At 47.3% G+C, this 15,743-nt stretch overlaps 2 protein-coding genes across 3 annotated transcripts; both read left to right on the top strand.

Annotated features, from left to right (window-relative positions):
- Window positions 1-222: 222 nt before the first annotated feature.
- LOC100835433 lies at window positions 223-4,866 on the top strand. The gene is made up of 2 exons (XM_014901210.2): window positions 223-1,118; window positions 2,556-4,866. Exons 1-2 carry the CDS (start codon window positions 852-854, stop codon window positions 4,455-4,457), a joined length of 2,169 nt encoding a protein of 722 aa, XP_014756696.1. The 5' UTR covers window positions 223-851; the 3' UTR covers window positions 4,458-4,866.
- A 2,380-nt stretch (window positions 4,867-7,246) lies between these two features.
- LOC100839210 (clathrin interactor EPSIN 2) lies at window positions 7,247-12,725 on the top strand. 2 transcript variants are annotated; one of them, XM_010237643.2, is made up of 14 exons: window positions 7,247-7,482; window positions 7,911-8,007; window positions 8,096-8,147; window positions 8,388-8,467; window positions 8,557-8,635; window positions 8,731-8,814; window positions 8,914-9,059; window positions 9,152-9,484; window positions 9,617-9,658; window positions 9,742-9,840; window positions 9,918-10,108; window positions 10,270-10,469; window positions 10,812-11,706; window positions 11,784-12,725. In XM_010237643.2, exons 2-14 carry the CDS (start codon window positions 7,973-7,975, stop codon window positions 12,371-12,373), a joined length of 2,826 nt encoding a protein of 941 aa, XP_010235945.1. In that variant the 5' UTR covers window positions 7,247-7,482; window positions 7,911-7,972; the 3' UTR covers window positions 12,374-12,725. The 2 variants fall into 2 exon arrangements, with proteins under 2 accessions (XP_010235945.1, XP_003570334.1); XM_003570286.3 differs by having other exon boundaries at window positions 7,247-7,486.
- The last annotated feature ends 3,018 nt before the right edge of the window (window positions 12,726-15,743 follow it).

Here is a 15,743-nt window from a genome sequence, read left to right as displayed (position 1 = left end):
GACAAGGGAAAATCCACACACTGGCACGCTCGTGGCGGCAGTACATTAACGTCAACTAGGGACAGTACTACTAAATGCCTGTGCCCATCAATTGCGACACCAGGAAACCCGTGACGGAAAATGCTCCGGCAATTTACACAGCAAAGAAGAAGAAGAAATTGGGAGCAATAAAAGGATGGAAATGATACAGGTCACTGCTAGTATAGGTCAGAACGAAACAAAAGAAAAAACAAAGGACGCGAAGGACTGTCAAGAGGGGGGTGCTTCGTCGTCTTCTTCGGGCCGCATCACTACTCGCCAGTATGCAGCAGCACCGCTTGAGGCAGTTGAGCAGTTGAGCCGAGCTGAGCTCTCTCCCTTTCCTTCCTTCCTCCGCCCACTTCTCGCCATCATTTCCCTCTTTCCAGCTTTTCCTTGTAGTTGCCCTGTGGACTGTGCCCCTGCTTGCCTGCCTGCCTGCTGCTCGCTTTGCTGCTCTCACTCACTGCCTTTTCTCTCCCTCTTTCTTAAAAGGCTGCTCCCTCCCTCTCACTCCCCCCCCTCTCTCTCTCGCTGCCTTGGCTCAGCTGCCAGTGAGGTCAAATAGCCATCCACGCACCTCTTTCTCTCTCTTTCTTGCACAATCGATCCTCCTTTATCCCCTTGTTTGAGATTCCGACGCCCAGCCTCTCCTCCATTTCTTGGGTGCTCCCCATGGCCATGGCTTCTTCTTCCACGGCGGCAGCTGCCAGCCACCCAACGGATCCAAAGCGCCGCCTTTGACCTCACCCACCTACAAGTACAGTCCCCAACAAGCTCTCTCTGCTCAGCTAGTGGTAGCAGTTAGTTTGTTGGTTAGTTGGTTGAGTCGGATGGAGAGCAGATGGAGGAAGGCCAAGATGTCGCTGGGGCTGAACCTCTGCGTCTACGTGCCCCGGACGCTGGACGACGACGGCTCGCCGTCCACGGGCTCCTCCACGGCGGCGCTCGTCTCGCCGGCGGCCTCCTCCGCCGCCACCAGCGCCAACACCACCCCTACGGCGGAGCAAGCTGCGGCTGGCAAGGTGCTCATGCCGACCACCCCCACGCCCACCTCCGCCGGCCTCCGCCTCTCCAAATCCGGCAGCAAATCCTTCAAGGTAGTACAAAAAGCTTTAATTTCTGAGAATACTTACTAGCACTAGCATTCAAGGAACTTGCCAAGATCCATCCATCTGTGTACTTACTGTACTATGCTTTGTCTTGGTTTTTCTTATATTTATTTATGCATGCTTATTTAGTGGATTCAGCTTCGATTAACTACGGCAGCGAGCTTCGATTCAGGTTGTTGTACACCTGTGACGACGTTCGAATGATGCCAGCAGCTGCTCCAGTAGCTTTCTTTCATCTCACACACGCACACCCACGCACACACAAAAAGGAGGAAAGATTAACACAGAATGGAGAAAAAAAAGAGAGGAGATGCAGGAGCTAGCTAGGAGATGGATGGGCAATGGTGTGGTGGAGGAGGAATATCATGATGAAGTGGGGGAGTTTGTCTTTGTTTTAAGGATGGGGTCCTCCTCCTCCTCCTACAGACTTCAGAGTCCACACCGCTTTTCTTCATCACTCACCTTTTCCCCCTAGATAGCAGCCTCTCTCATTTCACTTCTTTTCGTGCAGGCATAAAGAGGAGCTGTCCTTGGGCATAGATAGCCATAGCTTAGCTTAGCATCCTTTTCAGAACAGCCTGCTTCGGCACTGTTCTCAGATCCCTTCTGCATTCTTTCAGGTTTTTCAGAACCCACCACCGTCTCGCTTTAGGGCCAGAATTGGAAAAGAGATTAGCAATAGCATTCAGATCACGCCCATTTGAAATTGTTAAATTCTAGCACCCTAGTTATGTTTACCGCTTCGTCTGCGTGTTAACGGTGTGCTGCTAAACAGAGACACGGTGTGGTAAACAGAGGCGGGGCCGTGGTTAGTACTTGGTTTTCAAATGTATTTTGGGAAGTCAGCCCCTTGATCTTCTGGTCAGACAGGGTGAGGTGTGTTGGTTAGTCAGGAATGAATAATTCAAATTAAGGCACCTACATCACCCCGATAATATTAAGATTACTACTTGCCTTTTAAATTAGCTTGACCTTGAACCTTGCCTTGCCACAAGGCCAGTGCTTCCTTGCACAAGTTTGTTCTTCTCGGCTGTGAGTCTGAAAGTGCGGCGCGTGACCAAGGTTTGGTTTGTTCTTCCGATGAAAGTTTGAAACTGCGACATCTGACCAAAATATTTAAAGGGTGATTGACAATTGAGAATGCCAATATATTTCTTTAGGGGTCAAGCAATCCATGTCTTGTACGTCACAGCAACGCTATCTATGAAAAATAAATGATACGGATGTTTGAAAGATCGAAAGGTCATGAATAACTTTGTCTTCATTATTTACTATTGTTTTATTTAGATGTATGTTTAGTCATCTTTACTTCTGTTTGCAGCATCACCTATTAGTTGTGACTACACCATGACCATGGAAAAATGCCTTCTAAGATTCATGTTATGTCTGTATCTTAAACCTTTTATATTCCTCCTTTTTTTGCAGAAAACATGTGCAATATGCTTGACTATAATGAAACCTGGTCAGGGCCATGCTCTATTCACAGCAGAGTGCTCACATACGTTCCACTTCCATTGTATAGCTGCAAATGTTAAGCACGGAAGCAACAATTGCCCAGTTTGCCGCACCGAATGGAAGGAACTTCCATTTCGGGGTCCATTGCCTGCTGAATTCCCTCAAGGAAGTGCAAGGATCAATCCCGTTAATGGACACCAAAATGGTGGCCACATGACGCTATTGCGACCACTCCCTCGTGCCCGTTCTTCTGGGCGGCTTCATCATGTGACCAGTTTGTTGCCTGACACTGACCGAAGTATTTTCAACGACGATGAACCCTTGGAGTTATGTGAAGCAACTGAGGACCCCCAACAGGGATGTTTGAGAACAGTAGAGATAAAGACATATCCTGAGTTCACCGAAATACCAGAAAGTACTTCCGAAAGGAACTTCACCATCCTAATTCATCTAAAGGCGCCCCTTGCTCAGAATTTGCAGAAGCCTGGCAGTCCTGAGTGTGTTAATGGCCCGAACACGGGTCGAGCACCGATTGATCTTATCACAGTGCTTGATGTCAGTGGCAGCATGGCTGGTACGAAACTTGCATTGCTGAAGAGGGCCATGGGGTTTGTCATTCAGAACCTTGGATCCTCAGATCGGCTTTCTGTCATAGCCTTCTCTTCATCTGCACGGAGGCTCTTCCCTCTTCGTCGGATGACCGAATCTGGTCGTCAGCAAAGCTTGCTAGCAGTTAATTCTCTGACCTCAAATGGTGGCACTAATATTGCTGAAGGTCTTAGGAAAGGCTCCAAAGTGATTGAAGAACGGCAGGCCAAAAATCCAGTCTGCAACATCATCCTTTTGTCGGATGGGCAAGATACATACACCGTCTCACCAACTGCTGGTGTACACAAAGCTGCAGTGGAGTACTGTGCGCTCTTGCCATGTACTAAGAATGGTAGTCAGCAGGTACCAGTTCATGTCTTTGGATTCGGTGCTGACCACGATGCAGTTTCGCTGCATTCGATCTCGCAAACCTCTGGTGGGACCTTTTCATTCATTGAGACAGAGGCTACTATCCAAGATGCATTCGCCCAATGTATTGGTGGACTTTTGAGTGTAGTCGCACAGGATCTGCATGTAAAGGTGGAGAGCCTCCACCCTGATGTGCACTTTGGCTCCATCAGATCAGGCAGCTACTCTAGCAGAATTACAGATGATAAGAGGAATGGGTCCATAGATGTTGGTGATCTGTATGCAGAAGAGGAGAGGGATTTTCTCATGTCTGTAAACGTTCCGCAGGGTTATGGCGAAACAACACTTCTCAATGTTAGCTGTGTCTATAAAGATCCACTGATGAAGGACACCATCAATATGTCTGATGTGAAAGTGAAGATATCCAGGCCAGCATTCGTGTCAGTACAAAGTGTGTCGATCCAGGTGGACCGCCAGAAGAACCGTCTTCATGCAGCAGAGGTGATGGCTGCAGCAAGGTTTTCTGCTGAGCGTGGTGACCTAACGCACGCTGTTTCTTTGCTGGAAGACTGCAGGAGAATGATCATGGCGTCAGCATCAGGACAGTCCGGTGACCGGCTGTGCCAATCATTGGACGCCGAGCTTAAGGAGATGCAGGAGAGGATGGCGAATCGCCAGAGGTACGAGGCGTCAGGCCGGGCCTACGTCCTCTCAGGCCTGAGCTCGCACTCGTGGCAGAGGGCAACAGCCCGTGGCGACTCCACAGACAGCGAGAGCCTAATCCAGGCGTACCAGACTTCGTCCATGGTCGACATGCTGCTGCGCTCCCAGACGCTGAGCCGCTCATCGGCCCCGCGGCAAACTCCGCAGATGAGGCACGCCAAATCGTTCCCGGCACGCCCGCAGCCTAGGTAAAACCGCATTCTGGTGATCATCGTCGACAACGCCGATAAGGATTCGGCTGGATTCTAGATTCTGTGAACTTAGTCATCGTAGTAGTAGCCGCAGCAGCTGTAGTAGTGTCAGTTGGGTTCTTGGTTTTTGTGGAGGGAGGACGGGGTGGGGTGGTATAGCTTGTGTGGTATAAGGAGATGTAAATTTATTTGGGGAGGTGGGTATAAGTGTTTGTGGGGGAAATGGGGTAAGAGAGAGAGGGTGTTGGTTTACTTTTTGGTAATTGGTATGGTATGGTATACTCCAGTATTTGTACTGCTAGCTTCCCTTGTGTGGTGTTGGTGATGTACATAAAGAGAAGGGTATACATTTGTGAACCGAATTGAATCGTGGAGGGGTTGTTAATTTGCTTCATGGATGGATGGATGCATACCTGATCCTTGCAATGTTAATGATCGAGGCCGACTCTGTTCCTGGGAATCTCGCGCTGTCGTCTTTGTCTCTGCATCTGCTGAGAATTTGATGGAAACCAGTGTTGATCTGGAGGTGTTGCGCTGTCTGTTTTGTCCCGGTAGAACCGTGCGACGGCGGTACACGCGTGCCGCCGCCGAAACCGAAAGCAACAGGAGGGACCGAAGGAGGAGGACGGGAACTGACGGAGGTGGAGAAGAAGAGGAAAAATGATTTAAGGATGGCGGCGGTGTAACGGGCCCGGCCATTAGTAGGGCGTTGGGGGGCGCGAAGAAAAACAAACCGGACCTGCTATTTGGGCCTGGAGGAGTTTTCTCCGGCCCATGGGAAATAATTCGGCCTGGTTGAATACGGTGGCGGATAGGGACCGAGCGACGGTCGGTTCGGTTGGTGACTTGGTTGTGGGCTTGACGGGAACGCTTCAACTGCAGCGGCGTTCTACAGCAGTCTCTGTAGACTCTAGACTAACTGACAGACGCTGCTGATGTGAATGTGATGGCGACCTCGTACACTTATACATACGCACGCCCTGACACACCGGATCTTGTTACGTACGAGTAGATCGTATTCTCCTTCTTTTATTTTTATGCATGTATCCTCTCTTCCAAGTAATATGATTACAAGTCGATGACCGGCAAGTATTCTCTGACTTAAGTCTTGACTTTGTGAGACTGACAGGTGGGCCAGCCAACCGTGGGAACCACGAGAGAATCCACACCGGTTGATGACACAAGCCTTGTCTCTGAGACCGGACAGAGTCAAGAGCTACTAGCACAATCTTGAAGACAATTCGAAATGACTATACTACCGGTACTAGTACCACCGCAAATGATTGCACCCGCACATCATCCCCGTACATACGATCCTCAAGCCAGCCAGAAAAGAGCAGAAAAAGAAAACGAGCCACCGCCAGGAAATGCCGGACAGCACGACGAACGAACAGATAATCCGGTATTTACGGCGGTAGATCAGGTCACTAACCACGTGGATCTATCTCTAATCATGGCGTCGGCGTCGGTGCACGGCCAAAGGGACAGCTGAGATGGAACTTCGAAAAGAGAAAGAAAAGGAGACGAGAAAAACTAAAAAAAGTACCGCTTGCTGGCCCGGAAGAGAAAGGAACCGAGATCCCGTGAGGGAAAAGATCAGAAAGAACCCCAACAGACAGATAGATCCTGTTCCAACCTCCTGTTGTTGGGTTCGTTTTTGTACTGGGTTTCGCAGCTAGTACATGGCCAGCTAAGATGCATCCCGTCCCTTTTAATCCCCGGGGAAAAAAGAATCAAAGATGGTCGCCTGTCGGTCGGTTGTCACCTTGCGGCTCGCGCGGCAAACGGGTTTGCTCGCTGCCAGGTGGCCCTCCTCCTGTGTCTGGCAAATCAGATTTTACACTTGTTCACACTTTCGGAGTCTATAGTCCTGTTTTTACACTTCCAACTTGCTTCTTGAGGATCGTCCCGATTCAAATCGATGGTCGCAATTTTGTCTGCATAAACATGTATATGGATACATATATATCTACACATTTAATCGCGTCTAAATTCGCATCGCATCTATATAAATCCGTGACAGTTAATTTGAATTGGGGTAGTAACACTTTTCTTCCCTCCTCTTCTACCCGTGAGATGGTGCAATTTTGCGTAAATATCCATTTCTCGATCACCTCTAGCCCTCAAGGTTTGACGCCAAGATCACACAGTTAAGCGTTAACCAAACTTCAGGTCCTGGCATCGAGTCCACACTTCATGGTTTTTGGTAGCTCCAAATCATGCCGAAGTCGGTAGCACCGAATCTAGAGAAAAAGTGGAAATTTATTATAAGAAAAGGTTAGAACTGAACTTATATTATGGTTTGAAAAAGTCAATTTAGATGAAAAAATTACGTGAGGTAGCATGTTTTTTCTTACTTTTTTTTTCTGTAACAGTTAACAATACTTGTATTTCTTTTCTAGAAGACATGCTGGTTTGACATTTTGAAAATTGACACCGTCCTACAACGTGGGCTTCATTTTCACCCGTCAGGTCAGATCGTACATCCAGGAATAAAAACCTGACGGAAAATATACCACTAAAATAGTACCACCACCATTTTCTGCGTCTGTCCTTTCTCTTTCCCGAGTCCGAGTCCCAACTAAACTACAGCTCATTTTCAGTTTCATGAACCAAAACAACCCAAAGAATATCATCAGATTTTTTTTTTCAAAAGCCCGCAACTAATCACGGGTCGCTAATCTGCTTGGTTACTCAATTAAAACCAATTAATTAACCGAGCACCAACAAGGCAACAACGCAAAGCAGAAAAGAAACGAGATAATTATTCTTGTTCCCGCACCTTCCCTTTTCCTCTCTCCTACCACCCTTCGCTTCTCTTTCCTCGCGACGACAGCTCAGGGAGGAGGAGAAGAAGAAACGAGAGGAAAGCGCGCCCCATTCCCCGCGGACCTCCTCCTCCTTCCACCTCGCGTGGAATCCCTTGGACTCCCGCCGCCGCCGCTGCCGCCGACATCTATCCCCCCCTCTCGCCGCGCCGGCGCGTCGTCGACCGGCCCGATCTGCTGCTCGTCCTGCCTCCTCAGGTAGGTGCGTCGGCTCGAGCTCATCTCGCTGCTTGCTGCTGCTATTCGTTTCTGCCTTCTCTCCTCCCCGCGCGCGGGCGCTGCCGGATCCGTAGGGGCTTTGAGGGGAATGGCCGGATGGATCTCCCCCCGGGGGATCGGAGCTTGTCGGCGGCGCTGCTAGATCTGGGGCGCGCTGTACGGACGCTTCCGCGAGTTTTCGAATTCACGTGGATCTCCTATTCGTTTGTTTTGTTGTTGTTGCTGTTGGGGCTGTGTCCGCTTTTCGTGCCGGATTCCCTCTGCTCTGTTCGGTGGGATTGTTTGTTTGGTGCTTGCTTATCCGCGCGCTCTGTTCGGTGCGATTGTTTTGAGCTTGCTTTCCATGCTTCTCATTTGGGAATCGGAGTAGTAATGTTAGCGATGGTTGATACCAATGGATTGTGCAGGTCTCCTACCAAGGAGGAGGAGGTGGGCGCTGGGTACTAGAAGCTAGATTCGGAAAGGCGCCATGAAGAAAGTATTCGATCAGACGGTCCGGGATTTGTACGTGATGTTCATCTCATCTTATCGTTTTCAATTTGAGATTTCGTTTGCTAGTAGTATTAATTTGTACTTCTCTTTCCTTTTGCAGGAAAAGAGGGGTGAATAAAAAGGTCCTCAAGGTGCCTGGTACAGAACAAAAGGTGAGATCTCATTGTTTAGTATGCTCGTTGTGGAAGGTGCCCAAGGCGCTCTTTCATATGCCTACACGAGCATTTGTTAAACATGCTATTACCTAACTGTCAGATTGGTTGGACTTCCAGTTGCCATACCATAATTTAAATACTACTCCCTCCGTTCCTAAATACTTGTTAGTATTTAGGAACGGAGGGAGTACAAGACTGCTCTCGTATTAATCCGTTATGCGTAATGGACTGAAACAGATTCTCGATGCCACAAGCAATGAGCCGTGGGGCCCGCATGGATCCCTCCTGGCAGAGATTGCACAAGCAACACACAACCAGTATGTTTTTCAGGTTTTAGTTATTTGATTGGCGTGTTGCCGTACAGAACCCTGTTTTCCTGGTTCTAATGTGCTTTGTGTGTCTGCAGTCATGAGTATCAGATGATCATGAATATTGTGTGGAAGAGGGTCAGTGATACTGGTAAAAATTGGCGGCATGTTTACAAGGTATGGTTTTCAATGCAAATATGAGCGGAGAGTGAAAATAATCTCAACAATGCGATCAAAAGTTGAATCTGATGCTATATTTTGCTGCAATGTAGGGATTGACTGTCCTCGATTACCTGGTAGCTCATGGTACCGAGCGGGTTATTGATGACATAAGGGAGCATGCTTATCAGATATCGGTAATTCTATTGGGCCTCTTTCTTTACCATATGCATAATGCAATACCTGCTTCAAGGACTATCATAGTTGCTTGGTGCTCACTTTAATTCAAATTGCAGGCATTAGCTGAATTCCAGTATATCGATTCTAGTGGCAGAGATCAAGGTAGCAATGTACGTCGGAAATCCCAGAGCCTCGTTAGTTTAGTTAATGATAAGGAAAGGGTTCAGGAAGTCCGGCAGAAAGCACTTGCTACCAGAGATAAGTGAGTGTAACTTTACCATGTTTGCTTCAAATGTCTGATCAGCGCATAGTGTGTTATGGACATGTATTGTTGTGCTGATTATTCCTCTATAGGTATCGGAGTGCATTTGCCACCAGTGGAGCACACAGGAGCCCAGGCGGATATGACAATGATCGCTACGAAGGCAGCAATGGTAGTAGATATGATAACAGGAATGGCTACGGGAGGGAAAGAGAATATGGATATAGAGACGATGACAGATACAGTGGTGCTGGAGATACACCCAATCGGGAAGGAGATCGTTATTCTAGGGATTCTAATGAACGCAACAGAGAAGATGAATACAGAGGAAGTAATAGCAATCCTGAATATGCAGAAGGATCGGGCCGCAGGAGCTATGGACGAGAAAGAGATTCATATGACAATGATGAGGCTTATTCTTCACGGTCTGTTTCATTGCTTGTTTAGATCTAAAATAATTCTTACATACTGTTCATAGGAGGGTCAACTAAGGATCTTCAAGACTGTAATTTCTGTATAGTCCCCTTTATTTTAATATCCTTCTTTTTCTCTTGCAGTGGCCGTGGCAGCAATGCTGATGTGCCTACTCAGGATGAGAGGTGATAATTGAGTGTTGTCAAGTTCTTACTTCACATATCCGTTTGGAGCTAGCTGTCTTAAGTTTTGTTACCTGCTTTAACAGGCCTGCAGGGCAGAAGTCTCCTAGCCAACAGATTGCTTCACCACCACCAAGCTATGAAGATGTTGCAGGAATTTCCAAGGACAATCTTCATGATGAAAGGTGACGGTCTATCTCAGAATGTATAATTTGTATTTAGAATAATTACTTATGAAATCTGATTCATCTATCTAATTCAGAAACGGAGCAAGCGTGCCAGCTGCTGCTGCTGCACCAAAGGTGCCTTCTCCCTCCATTCCTAGAACAAGCTTTCCCCCAGAACAGGTGAATGGTGTTCATGATAATTCTGTTGAAGATGTACCTGCACAACCACCTGCTCATGCTGAACTTAACGGCTTTGATGAGTTTGATCCACGTGGATCAGTGCCAGGTATATTACTCTTTTGGCAGTCAACGCACTCACGAGTAAATCAAAGTAGCAGAAAAATATATGTGTGAACATTTGTATTCTTGTTTCTTTATATACAAGAACAGCTACCATTTCGATAACATAGCATGGTTAAATACTATTTTCGATCTTTATACTTTCAGATGCCTCACCTCCAGCGAACCCCTCACCAGCAGTGAATAGCTTGGAGATGGATTTATTCGGGCCTGATCCTATTAGTTCGTTGGCTTTGGTTTCTGTGCCTCAGCCGACTGCTGCCCCAAATGTCGAGCCAATGGCCAATTCTGGTTTCGAGACAAATAGTTTCATGGGCATGCCACCAGCTTCTACTGGATTCAGCGAGGTATGAGTTTGCAAAACCTACTGCCGTTAGCATAATTAAGCATTGATGGTAGTGGTGATAATGATGCGATTTTACACTTTTCTTTTTAATTTTCATGAGCCCTATAGCAAACTGGGTAAGGACAAAGGCTCACAGAGTTGCTAAGAAGTGTATTTAGCCTTAGTGCATCTGTTGTAATGTTGACTTAATATCAATCATCATTATCACCACTACCATCGATGCTAATGAAACATCAAGTGACTTCTCTTGGTGATGAAGTGGCTGTCCCTTTCTTTTAATATAGTTGTAATAGCTAATGCAAGCAAAACATTCAGCTTTTCCTCCTGTATTTAAACATTGCAGGCGATTGATGCTTCAAATCCATTTGGGGATCCTACTCCTTTCAAGGCAGTTCATGAAGAGAATCATGCAGTTTCTCAGGCAAATGCGGCACCTGCTGGTTCCTTCCAGGCCACCGGACCTGGTGCGGATGCAAATCCTTTCCAGCCTGCTTCAGCTGCTAGCTTTGGTTTTGAAGATACCCTTGGCGATCTCACTTTTGCATCCAACGTCGCACCTGGACAGCAAGATATTTTTGCAAGCACCACCTCCTTACCTTTTGGGGTTTCACAGGCAAATCCCTCCGCATTTCCCCAACAGGCAGGCCCAACTCATGTTCCACCCCAGACATCTCAGCTTTCTCAAGCAGTGGCTTCCAATACTCATACTGCTTCCATGTTTGCTCACCCACAAGCACATCCTGCAGTCACCAACCCATCCTCATTTCCTCAGCCTGTTGCCACACCATTTGCTCTTTCACAGGCCCCTCAACCTGCAGCACCCAATCCTCCAGGGCCATCAAACTATTTTATGCAACAACCTTCAGGGACTGGTATTGATACCATGTCTGGGGTTCCTTCACAGAATGGTGCACCATCCTACATTCCTCCACAGTCTGCTCAGCATGCACCTCCGGTAAATCAACTACCATCTCAGCAAAGTTTCCTCTCACAAACTGCCACATCAGCTCCACAGACGGCATCAATTTCTCGAGGGGCATCCCAGCCTTTAGTTGCCCCAAATTCAGTACCTTCTGGTTCCAACTATCCATTGCATTCGAGTTCATCAGCTCCCCCAGAAACGATAATGTCGGCTTTGCAAGTTAGTCCAACTGAACCAGTGAAGAAATTCGAGCCCAAATCTACAGTTTGGTCAGATACATTGACTCGAGGTCTTGTCAATTTTAACATTTCTGGACGTAAGTATCTTGTGTCTGCACCCTGGTTGACTAAGATTATACATCCCTGTCATTCTAATTGCATGTTGTTTTCACAGCAAAAACGAACCCACATGCAGACATTGGAGTGGACTTCGATTCAATCAATCGCAAGGAGAAAAGGCAAGAGAAGAAAACATCCCAAGTACCTGTAGTATCTACCATCACCATGGGAAAAGCCATGGGTTCTGGCTCTGGTATTGGTCGGGCTGGTGCGAGTGCTGTTGCGCCTCCTTCCAACCCAATGGGTGCAGGCAGAGGTGTTGGTGTTGGTGCTGGTTATGGTGGTGGAATGGGAACGAATCGACCAATGGGGATGGGGATGGGAATGAACCAACAGATCGGGATGAACCAACAAGCAATGGGGATGGGGATGAACCAACAGCAGATGGGGATGGGGATGGGGCTGAACCAACAGCAGATGGGAATGGGGATGAACCAACAACCCATGGGAATGGGGATGGGGATGAATCAACAACCCATGGGTATGGGGATGGGGATGAACCAACAACAGATGGGGATGAACATGGGCATGGGGATGCGGCCTCCTATGGGGATGGCTCCTGGTGGAATGCCTGGCGCCCCGACTGGCTACAATCAGATGGGTGCTGGATACGGCGGGCAGCAGCAATACGGTGGGTACAGGTGAGATTACACATGTACGGTGGATTACACAGCGAGGATTTGAGAAGCAGTTTAGCAGGCATTTGGATTTTGCTCACCTGGGTTTTCTTTATGTATGATTTCTTTTGTTGGGGGGTATAATTTTCATAACTATTCTTTTTCTATCCATGTTGGATGCTGTATCTACTAAATGTATGATATGCGAATGCGGGCATTGCCACAACTGCCGCGTTGTGTAACTGGATGCAAAGCCACATGATATTATAAGCTTGGATGTAGTTGTATAATTCTCTATAGGCTACTCTTGTCAGCAGACATATTATTTGTTTCAGCATTCTTGCTGGATAGACAATAAAAGGCTATACCATTTTGTTGAACTTTCGTCTTGTTTTGTTGGCGTCAGTTTCGAATACTTGATTTTGTCTGGCACTATCCAGGGTGTTGGTCATAATCAACGACCGTTTTCGACTCTGCGCCAGAAGTAATTTAGGGATGGATTGTTTAATATCATCCACCTGTAGAGAAATATTCCTACGCAAGTATGATGTCTTAACTTCCATTCAATCTCTGCTCTTCTCCTCTGCCTTTTTCTCTTTGATGTGAAAAGTAAAAACAAACAGGGTAATAACAAAAGCAGTGACTGAAACAGTTAAGAACAATGAATAACAAAACCTCTAGCAGCCTGAAGTCTGAACCAGGGTTTCGCAAACCAGATTGTACTGAACTGACATTGCGTTATATACCCAAAGATTTGAAGGTTTCGAGGCGTCTCTTCGCCAGAAAGAAAGGCAGCATCCTGCTAGCAGCATGCGTGGCCTGCCGGCCGGCCGGCGGATGCACGTAATCTAAAAAATTCTTTTGAGCCCGTTTGACCGTCCCGGCTGCATTTTGGCGTCCAGGCTCAGCCTCGTCGCCGCGTGTTTTCTCCTTTTGAGAATCCCAACGGGGTCACTGCAAGCCGACGCCTCCTAAAGTCAAATCACACACATATTTACTAGCTAAGCTAGCTAGTTGGCACTAAAAGAAAAGGTAGCCTTACGCTTGCACGCTAATGTATATACTGTACAGTACACATGCTGCAGGTAGGTGAGTGCAGACTGTAGAGCAATGCAAATAACATGAGCATGCCAGAGCGTGCCATATTAACGAGTGATCCGCTCAAGTCATAAATCTTTTTTTTTAAGAAACTACGGCGGACAAAGCCAGCCTGCAACACATTTTTATTATAAAAGCAAGTTAATTACAGTTTAGAGGGCATCCTGGAGCGTGTCATAAATCAACTGCCTTTTCTTCAAAAAAAAAATTAACCTGTGCTGCAGCTTTTCGAGCATTTTGAACCGAAAGGACTCGGGATTCCATATTTGTGATGCAAGTTTCACCTGGCGCTAGCCTCATGGGTCCTTGCTTTGGGTGCAAAACGAACTGAGATACGGACCGTGGATTCAAAATTTCAAATAGGGCCGATTAAAAAAGTTAAATACTTCGTAGGTCGGTTTGGGTGCTCCTTTTGGGACCTGATGTGGTGTGATGGTTCGAGGGCGCATAGTATGGCCTGATTATCGAACCGGGTTTCTGACCACTTTCCATCGCAGAACATGATGGGAATACATTGTCTTCGGCAATCGAGAAAACTGAAAGAATGAGAGAAATGGGGAAGAGAAAAGCTAGGTTAAACTACTTGGCAGGAAACTCACTGACCGGTGCCCTTAATTGAAACGGTAACTATGAAACCACAGCTATTAGTCAATGCTTTTGATAACGAATCGGTCGAGTATCAGCATAGTAATCCCTTGTTGAAATTTTGTCATAAGGGCCCGTCAAAAAATTTGTCGTAAGGAAATGGGTCTATGATGCCTTCTATTATGGAAGGAGGTAGTAGATAGATAATTTTTGGCTGTGAACATAATCTGACTGGGAAGCAAAGAAATTCTTTCTTATTTTCATTATAATGGAAATAATGAAAATTCTTTCTTTGTTAAAAACAAAAGCCAACCGATAATCTCTTTCCGTCCCCCTCTCCTCCTAACGAGTGGCATAGTGTTGCGCGCGAGCCCATCCTCTGAGCTTGAAAAATGAGTAAATTGCTGGGCGGGTGTGTGACCCGATGGCGTCTGTGGTCTGGCACACGAGGGCTCCGGCGCGGTGCCGGTTCTTTGCATGGCTTGCCGCAAGAAACCGTTGCTGGATGGTGGACCGGCTTGCGAGACGGGGTCTTCCGCACCCATCAAGGTGCCCTCTTTGTGATCAGGGGGAGGAGACCATCTCAGACTTGCTGCTGGGTTGTGTCCTCTCGAGGCAAGTTTGGAGCCGCCTACTCACGCTTTGGGGCCATGGCGATTGGTGTCCGGATGCGAACTCCAACTTGCGTGGGTGGTGGACCTCGCTTCCCCTTCCGCGGCGTGCTCAGCGTGACGTCCTTTCGGCGATCCAATTGGTCTTTTGAACTATTTGGCATCATCGGAACGATGTGGTCTTCAACGGCGCAACCCCTTCAGTGCACGTGGTCATTTCGACTATCATGGATGAGTTGACGCGATGGACGCATCCTGGGCTGCTTAGGGGTAGTACCTTTGTGCCGGCCCATGGGGCGAGTAGGTGGCTCGCTAGCACGTAGTCTTCTTTTGTGTTTGGTGCCACTTGGTGGCGTTGTACGGCCTTTCCGGCATTGTATTAGCCTTCTGACTCTTCTTCTTTAATTGATGATGCACCCGCCGGGTTGCATTTTTAAAAAAAATTGAGTAAATTGCACAAAATCACAATTTTTGTGGCAGTCGTGTCGATGAACCACAGTTAACAGAAAACCACAGAACCACACATTTTGAGTCAAGTTGTCTCAGTCAGCCCGAAAACGAGTGGTTTTGCAGTTTTGCTTGATTTCTTACAGGTGGGCCCACCTATTGTACGCCATGTCGGCCCCAACCCGACCTGATCCATTAGCCCGCGATTAAAGCCCCAGCCCCTTTCTCACTCCCGCAAGTTTTCGGGGCCCACGTGGCATCCGATAGGTGGGCCTCACCGGTAAAAAATCAAGCAAAACCGCGGAACCTGACTGAGACAATTTGACTCAAATGTGTGGTTCTGCGAAAGGTTTTTCGTTAATTGTGATTCAGCGACACGACTACCCCAAAAACTGTGGTTTTACGAAATTTACTCTTGAAAAATTTAGCAGCGTGAAATCGCCATTCTCTTGACAGGGGACTTCGCCGAAAATTACGTAGGTTCAGCTCGATGCTTAGAGCCTTCGATGAGAACCTTTTTCCTTTCTTTCTTTCTTTTTTTTTTCTTTTTTTTCAACTTCCGTAGGTTCAGCTCGATGCTTAGATGACCACATTTTTCCTTTCTTTTTTTTGCAACTGGATTTTCGCTGCGGGTACTGAACCCATTGGCGGTCTCGG

Source organism: Brachypodium distachyon, chromosome 3, assembly GCF_000005505.3.
Source record: "Brachypodium distachyon strain Bd21 chromosome 3, Brachypodium_distachyon_v3.0, whole genome shotgun sequence".
Taxonomy (NCBI): Eukaryota; Viridiplantae; Streptophyta; class Magnoliopsida; order Poales; family Poaceae; genus Brachypodium; species Brachypodium distachyon.
Note: the sequence above shows the minus strand (reverse complement) of the source record. Positions and strands in the feature narration are given on the sequence as shown.

Bases quoted from the DNA above. Each gene is read 5' to 3' on its own strand.
- LOC100835433 (XM_014901210.2), top strand. From the start codon at position 852: ATGGAGAGCAGATGGAGGAAGGCCAAGATGTCGCTGGGGCTGAACCTC. The intron at 1,119-2,555 runs GTAGTACAAAAA...CTTTTTTTGCAG, and splicing joins CCGGCAGCAAATCCTTCAAG to AAAACATGTGCAATATGCTT.
- LOC100839210 (XM_010237643.2), top strand. From the start codon at position 7,973: ATGAAGAAAGTATTCGATCAGACGGTCCGGGATTT. The intron at 10,109-10,269 runs GTATATTACTCT...TTATACTTTCAG, and splicing joins TCCACGTGGATCAGTGCCAG to ATGCCTCACCTCCAGCGAAC. The intron at 11,707-11,783 runs GTAAGTATCTTG...TTGTTTTCACAG, and splicing joins CAATTTTAACATTTCTGGAC to CAAAAACGAACCCACATGCA.